Source organism: Artemia sp. Qi Xiang Cuo, chromosome 15, assembly GCF_049724085.1.
Source record: "Artemia sp. Qi Xiang Cuo chromosome 15, ASM4972408v1, whole genome shotgun sequence".
Classification (NCBI taxonomy): Eukaryota; Metazoa; Arthropoda; class Branchiopoda; order Anostraca; family Artemiidae; genus Artemia; species Artemia sp. Qi Xiang Cuo.
This window is the reverse complement of record NC_142808.1, coordinates 35,157,770-35,185,761: the sequence shown is the minus strand read 5'-3', so window position 1 is coordinate 35,185,761 and position 27,992 is coordinate 35,157,770. Positions and strand designations below refer to the sequence as shown.

Genomic DNA, 27,992 nt, shown 5'->3' with positions numbered 1-27,992 from the left:
TCTGTTTTCATAACAAAAATATTCTTTCCTGTAGTTCAAAATAAAGCTCTGGCTTGCCCGCTCAAAATAAAAGAAATCACTTGACTTCAATTTTTGGGATTTGTAGATGCACAAAATGTTTTAAATTTAGTTGGTACAACGTGTTTACTATATTAAATGCTTAAATTTTATTTCTGGTCCAAACAGTATTGCTGCGCAGCTCTAAAGTCTTCCGTAAACGTCTCACTGGAGAAATTACAACTTGATCCCTGTCACACATCAGCTGCAATAAATTCACAATTTTGTGGTATATCAAGTAGACGGTCTCTGAGAATAATTGGCGGTCAAAGAGCCCATAAAGGTAAAATCCATTCTCTTTACTTTTGATCATCAAACTAAAAAATAAACTAAGTAAGCAAAAAAATTACTCTGCAAAAATATTATTTGTTTATAAATATTTTCTCGAAAACAGTTTTATGTTTTTTTTGTTTTTTTTTTTGGAAAATTGGTATCCTGAGAATTTTTGGCCTGAAAAAAGGATCTAAATATACCACGAGTTTGAGAAATTTTGTTTAGAGACTTAATTTAAAAAAAAAGTCATATGAGTGACGTCATATTTATGATCACATTTCGAGAGCATAAATAAGTCAGTTTTGCCTCCGGAATCGTTAGAATAATATTAGAATAAGAGGCGACATGAATTAGAATTAGAATAAATAACCGAGTTAAACTCAAAACCAGCAGAAATTTACGTCAGTTGGGCTGACCCATCCATACCTTCTGAAGAACAGAACACAATTTTCATTTACACAAATATTGACAAAATCCACACTGTCCTTCCATATCAAACAAACACAACTTAAAAACAATAGGGAAATTTTTTCCAAGACAGTGCAATTTAAATCGGTGAATATTTCGACCCTATGTCCAAGGGCCGTCTTCAGCACAACATTTAAGAAAAATTATATATATATATATATATATATATATATATATATATATATATATATATATATATATATATATATATATATATATATATATATACATATAAACTTACATTAAAATACGAAGTTTAAAACTAAAAATGCTCTTAAAAACTTTTAAAACAGCCCCGGCATCCTTACTTCAACGAAGTTCAACCAGGACTGATAAATAAAATGATGAGAGAGGATGAATTCATTCAAAGGAAATAAAATAAATTATTAACTGCAAGTTTTCAAAGCTAATCTTACCTTTTTAGCAGGTAGTCTTAAAGGCCTTTTTGTAACGGGCTCAATGTACGAGAATAACACTGCTGCGGTTAAGGTAGGAAATGAGGTTAGCAGCTGGTTTTGTATTAAATCAGGAGTTAAGCAGGATTGTGTTCTATCCCCTTTTATATGGATTATTTTGATGGACTTTATTTTAAGGAGCACAGGAAAGACAATGGGGGACCACGGAATCAACTGGGGAGGAAAAAGTCTCCTGGACTTGGATTATGCTGATGATTCAAGTATCCTAGATGACAGTGTGAGCAAAATGAATGCAGTTTTAGAGGTTTTGCGAGTTCAGGGTGCTAGAATTGGTTTGAAAATTAATGTTAAGAAGACTAAGTCATTAAGGCTAAGAATAAGTGAGGATGAAAAGGTGACATTGGGTAATGAAAAGATTGATCAGGAGGGCAGCATCACTTACCTTGGTAGTATTATTAGTAAAGATGTTGGGAGCAGTGAAGGTCTTAAAAGTAGAATAGCCATGGCTCAGGATGTTTTTTCACAGTTAAAAAAGGTTTGGAAGAATAGGAAGATAAGCCTGCAAACCAATATTAGAATATTGGAAGCTACAATGATGACAGTGGTCAAATACGTCTCTGAAGCATGAACGCTCCGAAAAGCGGATGAAGATTTGCTAGATGTTTTCCAGAGAAATTGCTCAAGGATTGTTCTGGGTACCCGGCTAACTGACCGTATTTCAAACAATAGGTTATACGAAAAATGTGGTTCAATACCGCTTTCTAGGTCTATAATGAAAGAAAGGTTGAGGTGGCTAGGGCATGTTGTGCGGATGAAGGATGACGGATTACCGAAGATTGTTCTTTTCAGCCAACTATCTTGGGCCAAACAGAAAGCAGGTCGTCCCCCTCTGGGGTCGGAGGATGTCATAAAGAAAGATTTAAAAGGAAATGGAAACTTCCTGGGTGGGTTTAAAGAGGGAGGCTTGAATAGATTGGGATGGAGGTGGATTGTGCATAGCTGTGCTGGTCTCAGGCGGATTGGTGCTGCAATGAGTTGTTAGTAGTAGTAGTAGTATATCAGAATCAAAGGAGTTATTAGAACTATTTGCAACCAATACTTTGTCTATGTCTTCTTTATGCTGGTGTAATCGTAGACTAAAAAGACATTTTCGTAAAATCAACGATTTTTCACAATGTGAGGCTCCGGAAAAATCCTCTAATATAATTTATCCTCCGTACATCCCAAGAATCACAACAAAAATAAAAAATATTTGCACAAAAAATAATCTATATTTAGTTTTCACTAATAATTTTAAAATCACAAATTTTTTAAACTGCGGTAAAGATAAAACTCCAGTTACCCGCCAAAGAGGGGTTTGTCAAATACCATGCGATTGTGGCAATTACTACGTTGGCGTAACTCATCAGAATCTGGAAAGGCGGATATATATATATATAAATAAAAAAAACAAGTTTTTTTAACTGAAAGTAAGGAACGACGTTAAAACTTAAAACGAACAGAAATTATTCCGTATATGAAGGGGGCTGTCCCCTCCTCAACGCCTCGCTCTTTACGCTAAAGTTTTTTTATTGTTTAAAAAAATAGAGTTGTGGGAAAGTCAAACTTTAACGTAAAGAGCGAGGCGTTAAGGAGGGGACAGCTCCATTCATATATGGAATAATTTCTGTTCGTTTTAAGTTTTAACGTCGCTTCTTACTTTCAGTTGAAAAAACTTGTTTTTTTTATTTAATTTTTGAATGCTTTTGAATTAATGCAGGTTTTGATTTTGGCTCACCGTACATGAATAATTAAAACAAAATTTGCATATTATATTTGGTTAAATGGCTTTCTCGAAACTTGTTTAATTTTATTTACGAACGTTTTTATTAGTAATAAATATATGTAACTTAGAATTAACTTACGTAACGACCTTCTATATTCATAAATTTTTAACACGTATATTAGGGGGTTCGCCCCCTAGTCAATACCCTGCTCTTTAAACTATAGTTCAAATTTTTTTTCCAGTTCTTTAAAAATGACCTCTTAATCACAATCAGTTGATCAGTTGAAAAACTTGTTTTTTTTTATTTAATTCCTGATCTTTTTCTTTAATAATGCTGGGAAATCCGGCGCCCCCTTCCTAGCCATGTCCCGTCCCCCCGGAGACCTTCCTTCATGGACAGAGCCTTACATATAGCCCCCGACCCGCTCCGACCCCCACCTCCCAGAAAAAATCTCCACTGAAAAAGTCTGTATACTTCCCAATAACCAATACTATATGTTAACATTGAGTAAAGTTCATAACTTTCAGCCCTCCCCCTGGAGACTTTGGGGATCAAGTCATCCTAAAAGACATTTTTATCATATTTTCAACCATGCTGAACAAAATGGCTATATCAAAATTTTGATCGGGTGACTTTGGGGAAAAAATGAGCGTGGGAGGGGGCCTAGTTGCCCTCCATTTTTTTTGGTCACTTAAAAAGGGCACTAGAACTTTTAATTTCCGTTCCAATGAGCCCTTCTACGATATTCTAGGACTCCTGGGTCGATACGATCACCCCTGGGTAAAAAAAAAAAAAACAAACAAACAAATAAACACGCATCCGTGATCTTTTGGCAAAAAATGGAAAATTCCACATTTTTGTAGATAGGAGCTTGAAACCTCTACTGTAAGGTTCTCTGATACACTGAATATGATTGTGTGATTTTCGTTAAAGTTCTATAACTTTTAGGGGGTCTTTCCCCCTTTTTTCGAAAATCAGCCAAATTTTCTCAGGCACGTAACTTTTGCTAGGTAAGATCAAACTTACGGGGATTAAAAAGTTTTAAACGCTAAAGTTTTTTATTGTTTTAAAAAATAAAGTTGTGAGACAGAGTCAAACTTTAGCGTAAAGAGCGAGGCGTTGAGGAGGGGACAGCCCCTTTCATATACGGAATAATTTCTGTTCGTTTTAAGTTTTAATGTCGCTCCTTACTTTCAGTTTAAAAAACTTGTTTTTTTTATTTAATTTCTGATCGTTTTTTAGTTAATGCAGCTTTTATTTGCATAAAAATTTTACTTTTCTTTTGCTAAATGGATGTCTTTACAAATTAACTTACGTAACTAACTTCTATATTCGTATATTTTTCTTCTGGCAAAAAATACAAAGTTGCAGATTTTTGCAGATATGAGCTTGAAACCTATGTAATAGGGTTTTCTGATACGCTGAATCTGACGGTGTGATTTTCATTAAAATTCTTTCACTTGTAGGGGATGTTTCCCCCTCTTTAAAAAATCGAGTAAATTTTCTCAGGCTCGTAGCCTTTGATGAGTAATACTAAACTTAATAAAATTTATATATTTAGGATCAGCATTATAAACACATTCTTTTGATACATTTATTGACATCAAAATTTCGTTTTTAAAAGTTTCGATTACTATTGAGCCGTATCGCTTGTTTTTTTATTGTTTTTTTTATTACGTATATGTTATTACTTATATGAAAGGGTTCTCCCCTTAGTCAATACCACGCTCTTTAGGTTAAAAGTTAAAAAAAATTTGATTCACAAACCCCTGAATCACAAAGGCCGTTTAATTAGAATAGATCGCTCTTTTGAAAGCACTAAAAAAACTGTAGCGTAAAGAGCGAGGTATTGACTTGGGGGAGAACCCCTCACATACGTTATAATTTCTGTTCGTTTTAAGTTCTAATATTCCTTCTTACATTTCAGTTGAAAAAACTTGTTTTTTTTTATTTAATTTCTGATCGTTTCTTAAATAATGCTTGGAAATCCGGCGCCCCCTTCATAGAAATGTCCCTTACCCCAAAGAAACATCCTCCACGGAAATATTCTCCAGAGTAACCCCCTCCTCTAGCCCCCCCTCCAGAAAAAATCCTTCCTGAAAATGGTTGTATACTTCCCAATAACCAATAAATAATGCTGGCAAGTCCGGTGCCCCCTTCATGGCAATTTCCCTTCCCCCATGAAAACTTCCTTCATGGAAAGATCCTTCCATATAGACCCCGACCCTCTCCTTCCCCTACCTACCAGAAAAAATCTCCACTGAAAAAGTCTGTATACTTCCCAATAACCAATACTATATGTTAACATTGAGTAAAGTTCATAACTTTCAGCCCTCCCCCTGGGGACTTTGGGGGATCAAGTCATCCTAAAGGACATTTTTATCATATTTTCGACCAGGTTGAACAAAATGGCTATCTAAAAATTTTGATCGGGAGACTTTGGAAAAAAAATGAGCGTGGGAGGGGGCTTAGTTGCCCTCCATTTTTTTTGGTCACTTAAAAAGGACACTAGAACTTTCGGTTTAAATTTCAATGAGCCATCCTAAGATATTCTAGGACCACTGGGTCGATACGATCACCCCTGGGTAAAAAAAAACAAAAACAAACAAACAAATGAACACGCACCCGTGATCTTTCTTCTGGCAAAAAATGGAAAATTCCACATTTTTGTAGATAGGAGCTTGAAACCTCTACAGTAGGGTTCTCTGATACGCTGAATATGATGGTGTGATTTTCATTAAGGTTCTATAACTTTTAGGGGGTCTTTCCCCCTTTTTTCGAAAATCAGCCAAATTTTCTCAGGCGCGTAACTTTTGATGGATAGCACTAAACTTGATGAAAGTTATATATTTGAAATCAGCATTGAAATCTGATTCTTTTGATATATCTGTTGGTATCAAAAACCCGTTTTCTAGAGTTTATGTTACCATTGAGCCGGGTCGCTCCTTACTTACAGTTCGTTACCACGAACTGTTTGATATATATATATATATATATATATATATATATATATATATATATATATATATATATATATATATATATATATATATATATATATATATATATATATATATATATATATATATATGTATATATATATATATATATATATATATATATATATATATATATATATATATATATATATATATATATATATATATATATATATATATATATATATATATATATATATATATATATATATATATATATATATATATATATATATATATATATATATATATATATATATATATATATATATATATACAATGTTTAAGAGGTAATTACTTGGCGAGAAATAAAAATAAAAGGAGAGAGAGAGAAGAAGAAGAAATGGACTGTCATCCTAATGTGCACTTGATAAATGTGCACTTGAACGAGGTTTTAGCCTTACTCATCTATCCAATTACCTAGGACAAAACAGTAAAACCAAACCATCAACCAAATCGAAATGTCCAAATCAATGCAAAGCCGTCATCAACAAATGTAAGTCGTTGTAAATTTACAAGCAAAAGCACCTTAAACCTAGCGAAATATTTCAAAGTAGTACCTTCCATTAGGGCTCATGAGAAGAAATATCACCTGCCTTAACGGGTTTCGAGGCTTTACGTTCTTAAACTTAGAAAAAATTTTAATTCCAGAGCAATATGCTTTAAATTTATTTCTAATTTCTCCTAAAATTAAAGATTGGTCAGTGGTCGCAATGCTGGTTTGACACCTCGCTGCCCCAGCTATAAAACGTAGTTTTGGTGGATTTTCATGAAATTTTACCGTCCAATAGAAGAAAGGAAACTTTTTATCATTATCATTAATTTTAATGTTGAATTTTTTCAAAATTCTTTCTTCTATATTTTCAATTAAACTATCCTCCTCTATATGAGCATTTCGTTTGTATTTGTTATTTGTAACTATTTTGATAAAATATCACAGTAGAGTTTCTGACAAACTATGGCAAAATTATTGCTAGCTTTATCAACTGTTAAAATTAAAAATTCTTTCTGTATATTCGCAATTGCTTGTTTCATATTTGCATTATAAAACATTGAATTTTTCTCAGAATTATTTGGATTAATTATATATATACTATTTCGTGCATTAGTCAAAATCAAGTTCATCCAATTCTGAAATCTTTCTTTAGTAATTTTCTCCTTCTTTCACCATTTATCAACAAATAAATGTAAATCCTTCTATAATCCCCTAAGAATACCTGCTGGCCTTATGTGGTAGGAAAGGCGGAATTTACCCCCATTTTCATTATATTTTGAAGATCAAGATGCTTTATAATGGACAAATCCTCCGTCAAAATATGCTTGTAAGTTTGATCCACATACAGTAAAAATTGCTTGCAACTACAAATCGGTTTCCAATTACTCTCCTTGTCAAGTTTTTTAAGTATTGAATTATAGTTAAAAATTTTTTGACCAATTGTATTTAAAAATTTACATGTTAAAATTGGACTATCTTTATACACCAAATTATATGGAAGGGCATTCTTCACTCTCCGCTGGTTTAAGATTCTGGGTAAATTAATATCTTCTATTTGTTTAGAACTAAAATTAACAGACAAATATAATCCATTATCCTTATTAACAATCTTATCAGATTTATTATACTTTGAAATAAATTTTCATTTAGCTAAAATGCAAACTGCATCATAAATTAATTTAGTTTTCGAGTTACATGTTTTATTATTTTTTGCATTCCAGAATACTTTTATTAAATTATCCCTTGATAACTAATTTAAAGCTTTTATTAATTTAGCCATTCCATTAGTCTCAAATATCTGACAGAAATCGATTAAAAATGCAATTAAATCTAAATAATTCTTTCTATTATTTTTCCTATGTCCTTTTGATCGGTTTTTGCGTTTAGTGGGGGAATTAAAGGAAGGGTGCTCAGTTAAACCATCAATACAGTTAGCAACTAAATTGGACATGTCTCCGTATTTCGCAACTCGATCATTTAGCCCAAAAGGATAAGCGGTACCCAAAGCATGGATCCAATAATCTTCTCGTCTGCGTAATTTATTATTTTTCTCTTTTTTGGTAAAGTTTTCTAGGTCCAATTTTCTAAAATTGTAATAGTTAGATTAGATACTGGGAAAGTACCATTATTACAATGTTGAACTAGATAATTGTTAGTTTTTTTTCCCGATAATTGTAGTTTTATGTCCCAGAAATCTCTTATATATATTGTTAATTGTTTCCCCCACATATTGTAAATGACAATTTTTACATTTTAGTAAATAGATAATATTAGTTGTTTTACAATATACGTGTCCAGTTAATAAACATTGAATTTTTTTTATTATATTAGTGCTTTTAAAATAACTTCGAGGGATAAAGTGATATTGGCAAAGAAAACAACGACCATTACAGTTACCAATATTCGGCAGACCCCTTTGAATATTATCATTACCATTATTATTCAATATAAAATCAGAAATGAAATAAAACCAAAACGACAAACAATACAAAGTCCAAAACATCTCCAGAAGCCAAGCCAAAAGTCCACAAGTAATAAGGTTATTCTAACTAATTATACCAAAAATAAAAAATAAAAAAATGGAACCCTACCTCCAATACTGGGAACCAGGCAGATTTGCCGCCAAGCCCTGGCCCCTGACACGTGGCAGGCTTCTATATAAGGATTCAAATTGTCGCTTGTGATCTAACCGCAGACAATTTGAGCCTTTTCTTGATGAAATGAAGTTATCGCAGGTTCGATAAAGCCACCCTGTTAAAAATACGAATTCTCTCCTAAAGTCCTTAGTTATTTTGATCGTTTTTGTGGCAAATCATCAGTGTTCCTTGTTTTTCAACCGTAGATTTCAGTGTCCATTTTTGTTCATCTTTACCTCAAGTTTTTTCCACGCCTTTGGCTTTTGCAGTTTAGATTCATACATCATCTCATTTAATTTATTAATGCGTTATAGATAACGAATACGCCTTTTTCAGTTTTCAACCACAGATCACTGTTCAAAATTTCGTTTACAATTCAATGGGATTCTTGCGGTCATCTGTTCCATGCCTTTTTCTTTAGCTGTTGTGATTTTCACTTTCACTAGTTTTCTAATCACATTTATATGCGCATCTTTTTCATCAATAAACCCTTTAAACATTTTAAATTACCTTAAATTAGAGTTAGGACCTTTGTAAAATTACGCTTTTTTGTTATTGGACCTTTAACTTTTGCCTTGGCTAGTCTTTTGTCATTATGAAAAACATAAAACCAAACCTTTGTTTTTTGATAGAGGCTTTTGCAGTATCAGGTTCTTAGCTAACGTCCTTATAGACTTTAATGTGGTTATTTATAGCTATTTCATCGTTTGGAGCTTTTATACAATGTTGAACGTTGACTTGTGCCCCGGATTGCCCTTTATTATTATGAAATACATATTGCCAAAACTTAATTTTTTAAACAAAGGCATGGTAAGCATTGTTGACCTTGTTTATGCCAAATTCCGACGATGTCAAAATTTTCCCAAAATTCTGACCTACGAACTTCTGAATACCCCAGAAAACCTATTTTCCCGAAAAAATATGAAGCCGTTTTTATGAAAAAAAACATAAATACATACATAAATGCATAGACTATTATTGCTCACTTATAAATTGAGCACTTGGAGCATGGCAGCTTCGCTACCAGGCCCCAGCACTCGGCACGTGGCAGACTTCTATACATGGATTCTCATTGTAGCTTGTCTTCTAACTGGAGACAATTTGAGACAATTTTTTTTCTTCTCATACTGTGTCCTGTAAAAGATATTTGATTATTAAAGCTAGTCCGATTTCTAACAGTGATATCTACTAAGCTTTAAGATTTTGGTTTTCTTTTTTAGGGTTTTCAATTGTGGTAATCTCTTGTTAAAATATATATAAATATTTTTGCAACTACCAGTTTTTTGCTCTTTACGCAGTTTAATGTCTTTTCATACTGCGTTCTTTTCAACGATATTTGATTATTGAAGTAATTCTGATTTCTAAAACTGATATATACTAGGCTTCAAACTTTTGGCTTTATTTTTCAGTGGTTTTGAATTGTTGCATAATCCCTTGCCCAAACAGAGAATCATCATTTGTAATAACTGCAAATTTTCGTTTTTTGGGCCGTCCTACTGACATTATTTAACTGGTTGCGTTCAAATATGTAAGCTTAATCACGTAGCATGTCGATTTTAGCTACCAAGAAAAATAATTTCAAAATTTTTAGGTATCTTTCTAGTTTGAATTAAAATATTAAAATTAGTGCTCAGGCACCTTAAATACTTTTGGAGTCTACATAATAACTATAGCAATTCTGACCTGAACTTGAACAAATTTTCAACGTTTTTTTCATTTTTTAAAAAGACATTACGTATACTTATGAAAAAAGAAACTCGGTAATGATGTTTTTCTAACAACGATTTCTACTAACCTTCAAACTTTTGGTTTTCTTTTTTAAGGTTTTTCAGTTGTTTTAATCCCTTGATAAAATATATACAAATAGGTTTTGCAATTACCAGTTTTCTTATCTTTGCGAAATTTAATTTCTTTTCATACTATTGTATTTTCAAAGATATTTGATTATTGAATCAAATCCGATATCTAGTTACTATTTCTATTAAGCAAGATTTTGTGTTTACTTTTTAAAGGTTTTTGAACTGTTGTAATGCCTTGTAAAAATAGATGTAATTATTTAATGTCTTTTCATACTGTATCTTTTCAAAGATATTTGATTGTTAAAGTATGTCTGATTTCTAAGAACGATATATACTAAGCTTCAAACTTTTCGTTTTCTTTTTTAAGGTTCTTGAATTGTTCCATAGTCCCTTGTCCAAATAGAGAATCACCACTTGTAATGACTGCAAATTTTCATTTTTTGGGCCTTCCTACTGACATTATATAAGTGGTTGCGTTCAAACCAGTAAACTTAATCACGGAGCCAGTTGATTTTATCTGAATAATAGGAACTAATTTTTAAATTTTCAGGCATTTTTCTAGTTTGAATTAAAACATTAAAACTATTGCTCAGGCACCTTAAATATTTTTTGAGTTTACATAACAACTGTAGCGATTTTGAAATGAACTTGAAAAATTTTCAACTTCTTTCTCATATCTTAAAAATTTTAATTATGACAAAAGAAAATCGGCAATGATGTTTTTCTAACAACGATTTCTACTAAACTTCAAACTTTTGGTTCTCTTTTTCAAGGTTTTTGAACTGTTGCAATTCCTTGTTAAAATATATACACATATTTTTGCAATTACTAATTGTTTGCTCTTTACACAATTTAATGTCTTTAATTTCTTTACTTTAACATACACAATTAAGGATTGTAATTCCTGCCTTGAAGAGGCTTGTGACTCTCACCCCCAAAAAAGGATCTCTATGCTCCAATTGCGACTCTTTATGCCCTGGGGGTATATAAGGTTTTTATAGAAAGCGTTGTCGTAGAAACTCAAAAAGAGCTCGTTCGATCGGAAAACAAAAGGCCTAGTGCCCTTTTTAATGGTCAAAAGTGATTGGAAGGCTTGACATTTTTATAATAAAGATCGATGTGGGTACAGTGTATAATTTTTTTTGTTCAGTCCAGGGCACTTCGTATCGAAGGACTTGTCGTAGAAACTTCGAAAATGGCTCTTTCAATTGAAAATAGAAAGGGCTGATGCCCTTTTTAATTGTCGAAAGTGATTGCAAGGCAACTAATCCCTCTCCCAAGCCCACCCACTCAATTGCCCAATATGTTTAAAAACTAAGTTTTGTCTTAAGATTAAATCAAAATGCACTGAGTTATTTCTAATTCCCAATAAAGCATCTCAGCAGTATCCCAAGAACGATTGAGGGTATTATGGCCAGAGCATAATTTCCACTTTACTTAAAAAATAGAAATGAATGTGCATTGTCAGTTTAATATACATTGTCAGTTTAATATACATATACTGATATTTAGTAATCAAAATGTTAATATTATTTGATTTATTAAAGTTATAAAGGCAAAAACATTTATATTTTTTCAGTAAAGTGCAAATTATGTTTTGGCCTTGAGAAGGCATAGGGGTATTGAGCCCAATTCATGTTAATTTCTGCTCGTTTTGAGTTTGACTCGGTTATTTATTCTAATTTCTGTTCGTTTTGGGTTTCATTTATTTATAGATGCTGATTTGTGGTACTTTAACGCTTGGTAGATTATTTGACTTTATTTTTGCTCATTTTGGTTTAATGGAGTTCTTTATTTTCTTTGAAAAACTTATTTTGTGGAAAAAGTTTTTAAATTAATTACAATAAAAAGGCACTACAAAAAGCACTTATCATAATTAGAAAGGGGTCTTCCAACCCCCAGAAGGGTCCTGCGCTAGCGGCCACTGGCCACGGCAAGCTGAAGGTCAGATTCTCACTCTTGGCCCCCCACTCCAGGCCGGCCACGCGCACGGGACCAAACGAACTTTTTAAAACAGTTTTTATTACCATGAAAAAAAAACACTCACATAGAACAACTCTACCTTGATAAAGAATATAAAAACACTGCTGAGTTGAGGAAAATCCTCACATCTATAAGAAATAGGATCCCATCCACCATTTGCTATTGAATTTTTTTCCCGACCAAAGTGATGTCTATATTATTAACACACACCTCGGTCAGAAGCTAGATAGTGGGGTAGCACATGGGGTAGCACAGTCACACCATCCGTAGACACATTGACTTTATTTGATACGGGGGACATGGTAATTGTATTTACTAAAACTGTGTATTTTTTAAATTTTATAGAGGGAATCGCCATGACTTTTGCTCTTGGGACTAAACCACTTTCTAAACAGTTTCTATAAACACTCACGTCAAAATTCTGATTCACATAGTGTCTAGGCACCCCTTTGCTGACTTTTTTAATTGCCTCAGTGTATATTTGCACACAGTACACCTTCAAACCTGCAAGCACACCATTGGAAATCAAGTCACTCCCCATCTCAGATTTTAACATTAATTATTGATTTGGGGCCTGGCGCTTCACTAGCTCTGGGTAAATGGACTCCTTCCAATTGGTAAAGTCCATTCGAGAGCTAATTTGCTTACGTTTTTCCAAATCTTCTAATAAATTTGCGGTTTTAACTTTTATCACAAGTGAATCGGTATCGACATAATATACTTGAACTTTTCTCTCCCCCAGTTATTGGCGGCTAAACACATCCTAAAAGAACGACAACATGAGTTTTTTTTTTAATTTATGTTATTTCACTGCCACCAGCAATATTTTTATTGAAAGTAACATTTTTTTTCCTATGCAAGAGGACTATACGGGAATCCTCGATGGTGAATGATGTCAAGTTTGGATCGGCATATATTCGAGCAAATTTCTTTTGATAGGTCACAACGACTTTGATTGCGTATACTCTCGTACATTTTACCTAAGGCTGCATTCAAAATGAGTTTAAAGATTTCCTTTTCACCCTTCGTTTTTGCTTCGGAATGTTTATTGACAAAAGTGTCAATAAACGTTTTAAAAGCAGGTTTCTGGTCAAATGGTAGGGCTCTATGTATCTTTGTGTCCCTGAAACCGTTGGCTATCATCCATCGCAAAAGAACGGGATGTACACGATATTCTTTTTCGGATGAAGGTCGGCAATAAATTTTTGTTTTGAAGGGGTCCAGTGCACACCCCCAGCCTCTACCAAAGAAATTTTGCATGGACACAAAGAATCCCTAGTCACCCTTCTGTTTATGCACGCGAAAACAAAATCCTTCACCGAGTCATGATGCTCAACCGGTATTTCAACATCGATTAAAAAAAAACATCCTTGCGATTCATTTTCCTCAACATTAGCAATGTTTGGGAAATTTGAAGCACTGGGATCGTTAAGCATTTTGTCATTACCACACGACAATGAGTAGTGAGACATTGCCTACGGATAAAAGGAGTTCATATCCAAAAAAACTGCATCCGACTTTATACCCGTGTTTTGTCCAGTTGGGTCAGTTTTAAGGATAAAATCTCCGTGGAACATATACCCTTCCCTCATCAATCTCTCTACACATAGATTCTGATCCACGTCGATGATCTAGCCTATTTCCTCTTTACTCATTTTAGTAATTAAATCCATCACCAGATGAAGAGTTGAAAAATAATAACCCAAATCCAACCCCGATATTTTTATTCGTTCCCCATGTATTTTATCCTTGTTCTTACACACAATATCCAACAACGTCAATACATCACTTGCCACAATCTACAATAATCCCACCCATTTTTACATCCTCTCTTAGCCCAAACCCTCTCGGAAAATTCAAAATGTTGCATTGACGATCGTAAAGTGAATTGTAGAGCGATGCGATGGACGGTAATTGTTCGTCACGAAGCCTCAATGTGGAGTTGTAATCCTCATATGGGTATATACCCTTACACGTTAATAAATCATACATTTGATCGTCTAGGAAGCGCTGTTTAAGGAGCTACTGTTTAAGGAAGAGGAGACTATGAAAATCTTTGCTTTTCTGTACTTGAGTGACTTGTCTTTGGGATAAGGAGAAGAAGCTATAGGAGTCTAATAAACAGATCTTATTTAAGCACATTTTACCATTATCTATTCTTTGCCATTTGAATTCTAAGAGCAGCAGCTTTTCAGACAATTTGGGTATGATATTATATGAAAAAGAACCATCTACTCAGGCACCATCTACAAATTCACCTCGTTGCAATCATGCTAATGCCGGTAGCACGAATTTCAAATTATAGCTGTAATTCTGCATATAAACAGGTAGAAACTAATGCTGACTAACGTTTAAATTACATGATCGATGGGCCACTCCCCGAAAATTACTCAATCCCGATACAATCGAGTTACCCAAATGATCGTGGTGGTAGACCATTACTTTACCCCCTTTACCGCTACTGTCTTTCCCTTTACCCTCAACAAATACCCCCTTTCAAACCCAAAACATTTTTCAGTTTTAATTGCCAACTCGTCCACTGGTGATAGAGTCAAGGGACATAATAAATTTCGCAGCCGTGAGATTGACTTATTCGATGTTTTTATAATTGTTGTCATGGTTGAGACCATACAACCCTCCCCACCCAATCTCTCAACTACCCCTACCAATTGCACGGTATTACACGAGTCTCTTTGTGCGTAAGCATAAGAGACTGCAATGGCCTCATGTTTTTTAACATGATTTAGATTCAATGGATCGTACACATCTATTAGGCTGGATTCGCAGTCTATACCCACCTTGTCACTCTGTAGGAGTGTATTCTGAAAGTTCTTAAATCGCAAGATGTCCCTGTCACCGCTAACCGTTTGCAATGATTGCCATCCATGACGCTTGCAGTACTTCATATTATTTTTAACTTTAATTCTATACAGAATCTAGAAAGAGATGCTGAAAAATAGTAGCATTCACCCCAAAGCTTTTTACCCTGACTTAAAACCAGACTAATTTTTTTTATCGGAAAAAATTCCAACTGAATTGGGTTCACTGGCAGGCTTGTAAAGAAGCCATACCCAATGTTTCACCGATTCAATGAACAAGGCCCTCACTGGATATATTACCCCCTTTTATATATATATATATATATATATATATATATATATATATATATATATATATATATATATATATATATATATATATATATATATATATATATGAAGTGAAGGAAAGTCAAGGGCAACCGAAGTCATGGTTGCCCTTCACTTCGACCCTTGTCGAGACGAATGAAAAAATTACGCGTTAACAAGTGAAAAAATTACGTAGAATCACCTTTGTTATTTTCTTATTTATTCTTGTCACCTATGAAATTGGCATTAACGGATGGAGCCCCCATTACTAATTTAACTCACAACAATTCAAAGTTACAAGGCAAAAAATAAAAAATTGTTGACAACCAATAAAGTGAAGAAATAGGGAGAAACAAGGGATCAGAATCGTAACATGGTACAATATTTTAAACTCCCAATTCATAAATATACGTGCGCCAAAATGCGAGCCCTTGCAATCTCATTTTCAACGGTTCTGATCCTTTAAAGATCCCTGTTATGACCACGCTCAGTGTTGCCCGGTTTAATCATGACGTGTCTTAACATCTGCGTGTTGCGTAACGTCAATGGCACGCATATTGCAGTTTATTAATGCTCCGATGAGGGTGAATACCAAAATAAAATAAAAAGACATATTAGCATAAGTCGCTCTACACTTTCAGTTCCTTATCACGAATTGTTTGATGCCAAATAAATGAGTAATTAAAGTATGACCATATCAGTTGGTTCCAATTCATGAAAATATATTTAAGGGGGGAGGAGGGGGAGACAGAAATATATTTTTCAAAATCTAGAAGGGGGGTAATATTTTTTTCAATGAACGTTCCCAAAAAGAAATATTGAAATGAATATGCACCAAAAAAGGAATTTTCAAAGTATAGGATGAAGGGGCGACACGTCATCTCTTACCCTTACCCCTGATTAGAGTCATTGGACCAGAATCTGAGCTGAATATTGTCTCTTCCAGTTGATTGGCCATGGATTGTAATTTTATTTGATAAAACTGGAGACGGAACGTTTTTTTGTGAAGGCTCCTTAATTTCAAGTTTTCAAGTACTAACAGCGGCGCATTGTTTTCGAGAAGTGGCAAACGAGAAGTAAGTACCACAATTCTTTTTTAACACTTCACTTTTTAGTTTTGGCACTTCAGCTCCTCATCCTGTCTCATTGAATATCAGTTCTTGCACTCTTAGACAAGCGGCACGAAATTTGAAAATTCGTTGACTCTGCACTAAGGATACGCTTAACAATTAAAACAAGCTAAACTAGATGTCTAGCGTCTTCATAAGCCCAGGAAGACTATTTTATTTCCGACTGGTTCACACACTTTGTTGTGCTCATTTGGCAACTCAACCGAAAATAAAATTCTGGCAAATACTGAATTAGCGCAAGGCTAGTTTTTGGTCAAAAATATTAATACCAATCAATGGAAAATCTAAACTATAACAAATTTAGTCCATTCTTCTTGTGCAGTTTCAAAATTATTTTAAAAGCTATAAACTAAATGCAATATGAACTTAAAAATTTTCCATTTCGTGAGCCATTTTGTATATTGACTCATGAAAAAGTTGGTGGTGAGGGGAGGATTGAAGAGTTTTTCTTCGGTTCCCAAAGTATACCACTTGAAAATACTTGCGCGACTTGGTTTAAACAAGGCTGAACGTGCCTACCTCTCGGCAGATAGGTTGACAGTTGTAGAGACAAGGGATATCAGAGGGGCTAGAAGCCCCAACTATTTTCATCATAATATCATGGTTGCAGAGGTTACAGCAAACTTTTAATAACCAAACCACGGCTTGTAGTCACCCAAAAAAAACATTTAAAAAACTGGCTAGTGGCAGAAAATTGTCATTTATAGCTGATTTGGGGATTTTCACCATTGTATCGAAAATTTTTAGTTGTAAGATATTATTTTGAAAACCAAATTAAAGGAATTTTCAGAAGATAGCCTGAAGTGTATAAAAAATACAATCGGGTCGACAGGAAAAGTATGTCATTTGAATTGCCAGTGCTGAAAATTCTGTACAGGAAACATACAACAGGGAAAATCGCTTTTTGCATGGGTAACACTGGTGTGTTTTTTTCTCGTTTTTTCACTGCTAGCACCGGATAGGAATATCATAGAGAGTTGTTTAAGAGCTTATTTTAACGGAAATTACTATATCTGCGTGTATTTGCAAGACCAGAACGTAATATTAAAGATTAAACACATTTTTTTGCAAAAACTGTCCTTATATACAAAATGATGAATGACCTTGTATTTATACAATACAACTATATATATTGATATGATAAAACTGTACAATGACGTCAGTTGCAATGATGACATGTACCAAAACAAAAGGATGACAGGTCTAATCGCCTTTACAGTTATAAAGGTGGTAATTAGTAAAAACTTTTAAATAATTCTGTCAAGAGGGAATACTAAACAAAATAAAAGCCAAGAAAAGTATGAAAGCTAGGCAACCAAAGTATCTATTAAAAAAAACTACAACAAAGATAGAGATAGCATCCTAGAAATTTTGAAAATCATATTTAAAAGAGATAAAAATGCCCCTGAAAGACCCCTGAAAGGATGGCTACTAAGTTGTCTTGTGATCAAAGTTTTGAGAAATAAAAAAATCACAGAGAAAAAAAATATTCATCAACCCAGGGCAACCGCACTTCATCCTGCTAAAAGTTCTATATAGAGGATTGGCACAGTTCATTATACCTACATGGTACTATAAGTAAGCTACAAGCTATAAAAAGGTTCCACCAAGATTGGAACTCAGATCACAGGACTCAAAGTTCTAAGTACTAACCATTACACCATAAAACGTTAATATAGTAAAAAATTTTAACAGCAGGTGATATACATATTTGATAGAACTTATTCTTGAAGCCAAACAACTTTAATTTACATTTGGTAGAAATTTTAAAAGTTATAGTACGGAACGAACTCTTGCCCTTAGTAACCTATCTCTTGTCAAATTAGCTAATTAATTTCTTAAGATTATGTTTTAAAAATAACTCCCCACCGGTATTTGAACCCGAGCCAGTCTGTTGAAAGCTAATTATTCTAAACCACTAGAACAGATGGGATATTTGTTAAAAGCTAATTAATTGTTTTATGATCTCTTTTACAGTAAGGAACGAATTTTAGCTCATAGTAACTAAAATAAGATTATGATTTAAAACTCAAACATGTAATTTGTTTGCTTTGGTAGAAAATACTTGCAGTGGTGGGATTCGAACCCGCGCCTCCAATAAGACTGGTGACCAACACCAGCACCTTAGACCGTTTGGCCAACTATGTGAATATTACGTATACTGCCAAAAATGATTACCCAGTATCATATTTATAGTATTAGCAAATTACATTTTTCAAAATTTTTATAACAAATCCGGGTTCCAGCGGTAGCTAGCAACCTAATAAGAGACGATCAAGTCCAATGTTAAGAAAAATAAAAACCCATAACTCCTAAGAAAATCACGTCCAATGTTAAGAAATATTATAACCCGTAATTCCCAAAAATAGAGTCAGATCAAAACAAAAAGTACACCATTAGAACCGCCTTGTCTGAAAACCCTATAAAGAAAACTTTCTGTCACTTGGCTTGAACAGCAAGGGAAATATATTGGCTTGAAAATCAAGAAAAGTGGCATCTTTTAAATTCTGTTTTCCTTCCACAGATTGCTTGGCACTGGAACATCGTAGAGAGTTCTGCAATGGCTCATTTTAAAGGAAATTAATGGGGTTAAAAACTTTTTTGTAATTATTGGAATAGTAAGAGACGACTTGGGTACAACCTATTATTATAACGTCATTGATCAATCTTTAACATGAAATATGCTGTTTTTCGTAGAAAAATTAATTCTATTTAAAAAAAAAATTAATTACATAAATAATTAAGAGGGAATAGCTGATCTGGACTTGCGACAGTTAAAATCAGGAACATGGACTGATTAGTGATAAGGAAAGCGTTAAAGGGAGATAGGTAGAATATTTTTATCATGTTCTAAACTATGATAAAGTTACATGAAATTACATAGAATACCAAAAAAAAGTTTTTGAGACTTTGGAAGTGAAAGAATATTTATATTGCGAAAAATAAAAAATCAAGGATTGAGAATTAATAAGCCCGCAGGTGCTAAATGGGTGGTAAATTATTTTTATTAGATAGAGTGGTTCTGAATTCAAAAAATAAATCACTGTATATTATGAGAGTGGATTTTTAAAAAGGGAAGTACCTGGCGGCCTTGAAAAGGCCTTAAATAAACCTGTCTAAGACTGAGTGCCGTAATAATAGAGGTATTGGCTTGGTTTCTGTACAAAGCAAGTTATTTAGCATAATGATACTTTTTAAACCTAGAGATGCTGTAGATATAATTTTAAGAGAAGAACATTGTGGTCTTAGGCAGGAGAGATGATGCGTCGACCAAGTTTTCATTCTTAAATTAATGCTTAAGAAGTGCCTGAGTCAACAGACCCCTTTGGTCCTCAATTTTACCGATTATGAACAAGCGTTTGATGCAGCTGATTGAATAGATTTCGTGAAGGTCCTATCCTTGTATGTGATACCAGAAAAATTATAATGATTAGTGCTATGTAAGAAGACATCATTCCTTCAATTAAGCTTAGTAATGAGGTTAGGAGCTGGTTTCGTATTGAATCAGAAATTAAGAATGACTGCATTCTATTCCCATTTAAATGGAACATTTGATGGAATTCGTCCTAAGCAACACGGCAAAGGCAATGGGAGAGCATGTAATCAAATAGAAAAGTGGAAAATTTCTAGACCTAGATTATGCTGATGATTTGAGCGTCTTATGTGAAATTTTTAGCAAACTAAATAACCTTTTGGAAGTCTCAGAAGTTTATTGCCCAGAATATGCAAGAAATAAATATTAGGAGGATCAAATCACTGAGACTCGGAATTAATGAAGATGAAGAGATGATGTAGCGTAACAAGAAACTTTATCAAAAAGATAGCTTTACTGATCTGGGTACTATTTTTCGCAAAGATGCTGGATTCAGTGAAGATATTAAAAGTAAAATTCCCAACGCAAAGGGTACGTTTTTACAATTGAAAAAAAAGTTTGAAAGAATGGCAAGATGAGTTTGCAAATCGAAATTGAAATATTGGGAGCTATAGTGATGACAGTGGCCAAATTTGATTTTGAAACGTGAGTGCTTAGAAAGATGGAAGAGGATCTGTTAGATGTTTTCAGGAGGAATTGACTACGAATTCTTTTTGTACCCGTCATATTGGCTGTATTTGAAACTGCAAGCTGCACAAAAAATATGAAGATTCAAAGCAGAATTTATTAAAATAGGAACGCATGGAAGTCTCAAATGGTTATTTTTTCTATCTGGAGGATGAACCTGAAAAAAAAATTGAAGGCAACATTCTTCCTGAAAAGATAAATGACGCTGAAGTTTTTTAAGACAAATTTCTTGCGATTTCAGTTTCCCATTTATATAGCATAAATGTTACGTTAAAATAAAGGAAAAACACACATATATAATAAATACTCGCTTGTTTTAATTTACAGGTGTGAATTTTACGTACCTACAAACAGTAGCTAGGAACCAGTTACTATTAATATAAACTTTTCAAACAAAGTTTCTGCTAGCTGTACTAGCCAGGTGGTAGGCACACTAAATATGAAAATTTAAGTTTCTCGAATCTGGGGCTCGACATCTCGTGTTGCCGATTATATAGTTTGGGGTAGGGGTTTGTGGCATGACTCGGTAAGCTCAACCAAAATTGACTCAGCTCGGGAAGGGTGCATGGAGTACACTGCTTACGGGGCATAAATGAGGTATAGATACACCTGATAAAACGTTGGGAAGTAAACAGGAAGGATATTTGGAAGATGAAGATGAATAGTCCTCAGTCCCGATTGCACTTCCTAGCTGGAGCTATATCCTTTACCATTTTTTACCTTACGACATTACAACCAGCACCTGTGGGATTACACATCTCCGGTACATAAAAAATTAAGGCAACATTTGGTAGATATGGAAGTTTTACCCCAAAGGAAGGGCTGATAAAAAATATAAAAGTGGCATTAAATGCCAATCCTGTGACAGTGTTACAGATTATGGCATTTCCATTTATTCATAAGTATTCTTAGTATAAAGCTATGTGGAGTGGATGCCAGGCAAATTGAGCATTGAGTAGTATAAATAGTTTCTAAGAAAATGTTACTTGGATAGCTTTTGTCTGACAAAACAAAAACTCTATTAGTGAATTACATTATATCCCATTTCTGATTTTAAGATGAAAATTGCAACATTGCAACTATTTTTAAGATAAACATTGAAAGTATGTATTTAAAATATATTCCTACTTATATATTGTTGTTCTAGCGTAATAGCAAGACTTGGAGAATACAATCTCAGTGATGAATTCGAAAGCCAGAGAATAGAAATACAAGTTGATAGGGTGAAGATTCATGAACGATACGATTCAGTTACTCAAGCTAATGACATTGCAATTGTCTACCTTAGCAGGGGTACTTGCTTCACAGGTAATGTCTTGGTAGTACAGCATTTAAAGTTGCCTGAAACTCAATGCTTAAATATAGTTCGGAATTCCCTAAAGTGTATTTCTACGAACCACTTTAAATTACTTAAAACGTACAAGTGTCAATTTTCTCTTAATGTGTTTTTTTTCCGGTCAGTTTAGTAAGTTTTTGCAAGAGAACATCGGTTTAAACACCATTAGAGAAACTAATTTTTTCTTTGGGAGGGGGGGGGGGGGTATGAACGTATAGAATAGAATAGAATTTATTGACACAAAAGCCCAAAGGGTTGGGGTCACAAAAACAAATACACTTTCATACAAACTTAAATTGGCACAAAAGTATAATCTAGGCTAGTCGACCATCACCCTCATCCCTAATCTTCAAAAAAACCCTTCTCTATGTTCTATACCCATCGTCAGGAACCTTCTGAGTCTCTTTATACCTCCCATATCTTTCCTTGCTAATAAATTTATTGTCTCATCTCTCCCCCTAACCTCAACCCCAAACAATTCTTTTCTTAAATCTATTAATTCACTACACTTCCACACAAAATGAACCAAATCTTCCTCTTTCCCGCACATGGGACAGAAGTAAGGACCAGAAACTTACCTAACCCATCCCAGATACTTCCTTCTCTCACCTAGTGGTAGATCATCTGACCTAACACAAATAATAAGATTTTGCTGCCTCTTTAGAAGCACCGCCTTAAAATATAATTCTTCTCCCCACTGCTCCTTAGCCTTTGCATGTAACTCCAGTGATCGGGTCTCATTCAATCGCGCATGCCACACCTGCATCTCACGGCCCCTTAACCTCTCCCTGACCCTACTTGCAACTTCCCCTTTCTTCAATCCAATTCCTAGACCACCATTCCATAGCTCTGAAAATCCACAATAATCCAGTATCCTCTTTATTTGAGATGGCCACGTATCATTCTTCGGGATCCTCAGAGCTTCTAAACATGCTGCTTTTATTATTCCTACTCTGGGCACACTCAGGATTTTTTCCCATAGTTTTATCATCCCTACTAGCCTATCACTTCTTAAAGAAAATAAACCTAGATCTCCTCTCAATACTAAACTATTCGTTGAAAAATGTAGACATAAAACTCTCTTAAAATACTGAAGCTGAATCTCCTCCATCCTTTCACCAGCTATGTATCCCCAAACTTCCGTATGTATCCCCAAATGCAAAGCCGATGCAATCTTTACCTAAAATATCTGCTTATGCATCTTCAGGTTCTGTATGTACGCCAGCTGGCTAGCAGTCACAGCATAAGCGCAGGACTTTCCTTTAGCAAGACTTGGCTTCAGTTGCTTTCAAAACTTACCATTTGACGAATACTTATATCCTAAATACGGTAACTCATCCCTGCTTTCTAAATCTATTCCCTCCTATTTTACTCTATCCCTACTTGTAATCTTACCCCCTTTTCTAAAAACCATAACTACCGACTTTTTTACATTCAGGCTTAGTTGTTTCCTATCTATATATTCCTTAGTTGTATCCAACAAGAACTGTAAATCCTCTCTAGACTTTGCTACTATTGCCAGATCATATGCGAACATCAGCATGCATAGTTCACAGACGTCTAATGACACAATTGGGGCTCCTTGCTTCCTAAGAAAATCCGGGAAATCATTAAATAAATAACGAAAAATAACCGTGGAGACAGGGAGCAACCTTGTTTAACCCCTTTTATAGAAGAAATTACATCTGAAAATTTTCCTGCTATCCTAATAAAAAACTTCGTAGCCTCATACATACTTATTAAAATCCTTACAAGTGGATATGGCAGGCCAATATTTCTACAATCCTTCATTAACAGTTCCCTCTTTACATTTTCAAATGACCCTTATAATACAAAAAAGCTACATAGGCTACAATTTATGGAGACAGGGAGCAACCTTGTTTAACCCCTTTTATAGAAGAAATTACATCTGAAAATTTTCCTGCCATCCTAATAAAAAACTTCGTAGCCTCATACATACTTATTAAAATCCTTACAAGTGGATATGGCAGGCCAATATTTCTACAATCCTTCATTAACAGTTCCCTCTTTACATTTTCAAATGTCCCTTATAATACAAAAAAGCTACATAGGCTACAATTTACCTCCCTTCTTATTTATAAACTTATCAACTAAACACTGTAATGTAAAAATTTGATCAATCGTACTATGTCCCTCCCTGAATCCTGACTGCTCCGCGGCTAGCCTTTCAGTTTTCTGGAGCCAACTTCTAAGTCTGTTATCTAATACCTTCGCCATTAGCTTTCCTAGTGTGTTACCTAAATGTATACATCTATAATTTTCATGCAGTTTCCTATAATTTTCTTAAAAATTGGCACTCCTACTGCCAGGTTCCACTCACTAGGCCAAATTCCAGATCAAAGATCTGCTGTAAATATCAAAGAAATAATATACAATGCTACGCTTCTACTATACCTCCATAGAGCTGCTGGAATACCATCAGGACCAGGTGCTGAACATCCCTTTATCTCTTTTAGACTTTCCCATACTTCTTCTACCCTTACTGGCTCGATTAAAGCATCATATTCTTCCTTCATAACACCATAAACTTGATCTTTGATACTGATCTTCCAATTATCTTCAAATACACACTCCTTTTCCGTTATCTCCTGCCTCTCGAATTCACTCGACCAGGTGTCCACGGTGGGGATATCATGGCTTGTCTCCCGTCTGGTAAAACTTGAAACCTTCTTCCAAACAATTTTGCTATCCTTATCCTTTAATGCCTGCTCTATCTCCTTAATATCTTTTTCTTCTTTCATCTTTTACAACTTTCTTACTACTTTCTTATACTCTCTTCTAATTCTTCGGTATGCCAATAAATTATTATCTAAAGTCCCTGGTCCCTGGAGCCTGACTACATCTAACGCTTCTTGTAGCCTAGCTAATAACTTTTTACTCTCAATATCCAATAACCTCCCATCTGAATTCCTAACCTCAATTTTATCACTTCTTCCTGCTCCTACGCATATATCATACTCTACATTATTCAGTCCTCTTAGACAATGCTCTACCTTACTAATTTTACAAAATTCCTCACACTCTTCTATTAGCTCCTGAGTACTACCTTTTATTATCCCTTGGTTTACTATCTCTTCTGTCTTCTTAACTATTTTTATCGGTTTTCTAATACAAAGATCATTCCTTTGTAAATCTACTTATCTCCCCTTCTCTTCACCAACTCCGAACCTTTATCTCGCATATAGACCCATGGGACCCAGAAAGACTCAGATTAAGAGCAATTGGGACGTGGTCCAACCCTACGCAACCCATCACTCTAAAATTGTAACACATTGGCCACAGATTCAACCTAACCAAACAATAATCTATCCACTTGGTGACCCAGAAAAAAAGTAACATTCCCCATACCTTCATCTTTTCCCAGTCTGCCATTCACAATTACCATTTTTTCATTCACACAAAAATCTAAAAGGTTAGATCCCCGTTTATTCCTTCTACGGTTCTAGTTCTTACTCTGTCGCTTACCAATTTTTAAACCTTCATAATACAAAAGTTATTCGGAAGGATCCCGCAATACATTGCTCCTCCAGTTATCTCCAACTTCGTCAAATTCACCATCTGAAATCCCAGTTAACGCGTTAACGTCACCTGTAAGAATAAATAGCTATTACCATACAATTCAACATATTTTTTCATCTCTTTCGATACCAACTTTCAACTTTTTTCCTTCATATACGAACTATTCTGTGGTGGTATATAAACAGCTTTTATAACCAGATCTAATTTATACATTTTTACCTTTAACCACAGAATATTTTCAGACTCAATTTTTAATCTCAAAACCGAGCGGAAACGACTTTCTCTGCATAAAACAGCAACTCCTCCGTACACTCTGCTATTCCTCGATGGTTTTCTACAAGCAAACTCACACATTAACCCTTGAAAGCAAATACTAGAACTTCTCCACGTCTCAGCTAGGCCTATAATATCCCACTGATCTAACCTGCATAAATCACTTAGTTTCTGATCACTAAATCCCTGAATATTACAAAAACATATTTTCAAATTCATTGCACCACGGCCCTCAAAATCCGATTTCCTAATTGCCGGAACAAGAATAAACCTACTAGATTCGTTTCCTCTTGCAAAGTCTCTGCTTCTCGTCCGTCCTTTCCAGACTCTTCTTCCCGACCCGTTCGTAGTCCCTCTTACCACCCTAGTGCTGGGTTGACGATTTGCATCTTCCGGTCTTCTCTCCGCCAGTCTTTTTTGAACCCGTAGCAGCCTAACTTTCAAATCCGCTGGCCCTTGAGACATCCTTGCCTGCGTATCTGTCGCGTTGCTGTCTATGACTGTAGCATTGGATACATCACTCACAACCAATTCTGTGACCCCATATGCAACCCCGTCACTTTCCCCACTGACCAAATTCATACTTGTCCCGCTGGAAGTTGGGACAGTTTCGATCACTCGCTAAGTTTCAGGGTCGTAAGAAAACGTTTGGTCTCCAGTTTTTAATTTCGTCCCCCGTAGGAATTCATCGGATCTACCATCACTTTTCGCTTGCTCTAGAATCGGTCTCAATTTGTTTCTCGCTTCCCTTTCAGCCTTGGTATAATCAGGGGCGAGCGAGTTGCGAATATCTGTAGTTCTAAATCTAATTAGGACTGGTTAGACTTCTCCGGAACGAGTCTTCATTCTAAACGCCTCGTTAATGTCACTCCAGTGAATGTCTAAACTGGACACAACCCTACCAAAACATTGTAATAAGTCATCCCTTAGCGAACGACCCCTTGCTCCTGGGTTGAACTCCTACAGCACCAAGTTAATTTTCTTAGATTCAAATTTTAACTTTTTCAACATGAGCGAGAGTTCCTGAACTTTAGTTTCCAAAGCACTAACTTTTTCATCTTGTTTCTTCTCAAGCGTAGCCCATTCCTTCCGTACAGATTCAGCTCTGGCAACGGCATTTTCAATTCGCTGCATCTTCTCCGTAGCCTCACCTCTGATCTTTTGCATTTTGGATAGTAGTTCTTCCATTTTCAGCATTAGATTCTACTTAAAATAAAATATCACGTACCTTAAATAGCCTTGAATATTTATCCACGCAAAGGCTAATCGTGCATTCCGATTTTGCCGTTTACTTCAGGGCACGGCTAACACCCACGGATGGCTTTACGACTAGTGGCCTGGAGCGCTTTCTCTCCCACCGACTGAACTGCTGGCTCTAGGTGGCAGCAGATATCTTCTCAATGGATTTTGATCGGCACTGCTGGGTTTCTGGCTTCCCAAAGGAAGCGTTTTAGGCTAAAAATAAACTGTTCTATCTGTGTTTCGAAACAGAGTCACTTTTCCACTGGCTAGACAACTTTTACCATCTCAATTATTAATTATTTTCACTACAATCGAATCTGGTACAACACTATCGCCATCTGTATGAACAGGGGGCGGGAGAATTTAAACAAAAGAAAAACACTCGAATGAAAGCATATTCTAAAGATATTTCTGAAGAAGAAATGAAGCCCCTCTCATTGCAAAAATGCCTGGAAATTTTCTCCTTTGATAATACATAAAAATTATGGGAAAGCCTTGGACCATGAGTTTTGTACAAACTGACATAAATCCAAGCCATAGAACTTGCTTTTCAAGCATGTGATATAGTCAAGGAGTTTTGGAGTTTTCGAAAATGAAAAAACTTTTCATATTGCTTCCTTTTGATATTCTTTCTCTTTAGCTTTTCACCTTTTTCGCTTTCTAGAAAAAGCTCATCCCATGGTCGAGTAAATTCATCTTTCAAGTCCCCGATGGAATACACAAGTGCGTCTGGCTAACTTCCAGTTTCCTGTTCTTGCGTAAACACTATCCCACTTACCGAAATCCTAAGAAGGAGAAAGAGCCTTTGTATTACATCAACAAAGAAGAGGTTCTTGCCAGGGTTACTCGAAAACTAAACGGGGAATAAATTTACTGAAATCTCCTGAGTCT

The 27,992-nt window shown here is 34.8% G+C and overlaps 1 protein-coding gene and 1 long non-coding RNA gene across 2 annotated transcripts in view; one reads left to right on the top strand and one right to left on the bottom strand.

Moving 5' to 3' along the window:
- The window catches only part of LOC148943606 (venom protease-like), a 61,182-nt gene that overhangs the window by 8,714 nt on the left and 24,476 nt on the right, over window positions 1-27,992 (top strand). Inside the window, exons 3-5 of the mRNA XM_089101032.1 lie at window positions 187-340; window positions 16,467-16,596; window positions 21,858-22,018. Coding sequence (XP_088957158.1) covers window positions 187-340; window positions 16,467-16,596; window positions 21,858-22,018 — 445 coding nt within the window. The remainder of the gene's footprint in view (window positions 1-186; window positions 341-16,466; window positions 16,597-21,857; window positions 22,019-27,992) is intronic.
- On the bottom strand, window positions 319-27,390 carry LOC148943607 (uncharacterized). The gene is made up of 4 exons (XR_016142928.1): window positions 27,088-27,390; window positions 25,533-25,655; window positions 8,566-9,744; window positions 319-374 (listed from the first exon to the last, which is right to left on the bottom strand). It is a non-coding gene; the product is annotated as an uncharacterized LOC148943607 (long non-coding RNA).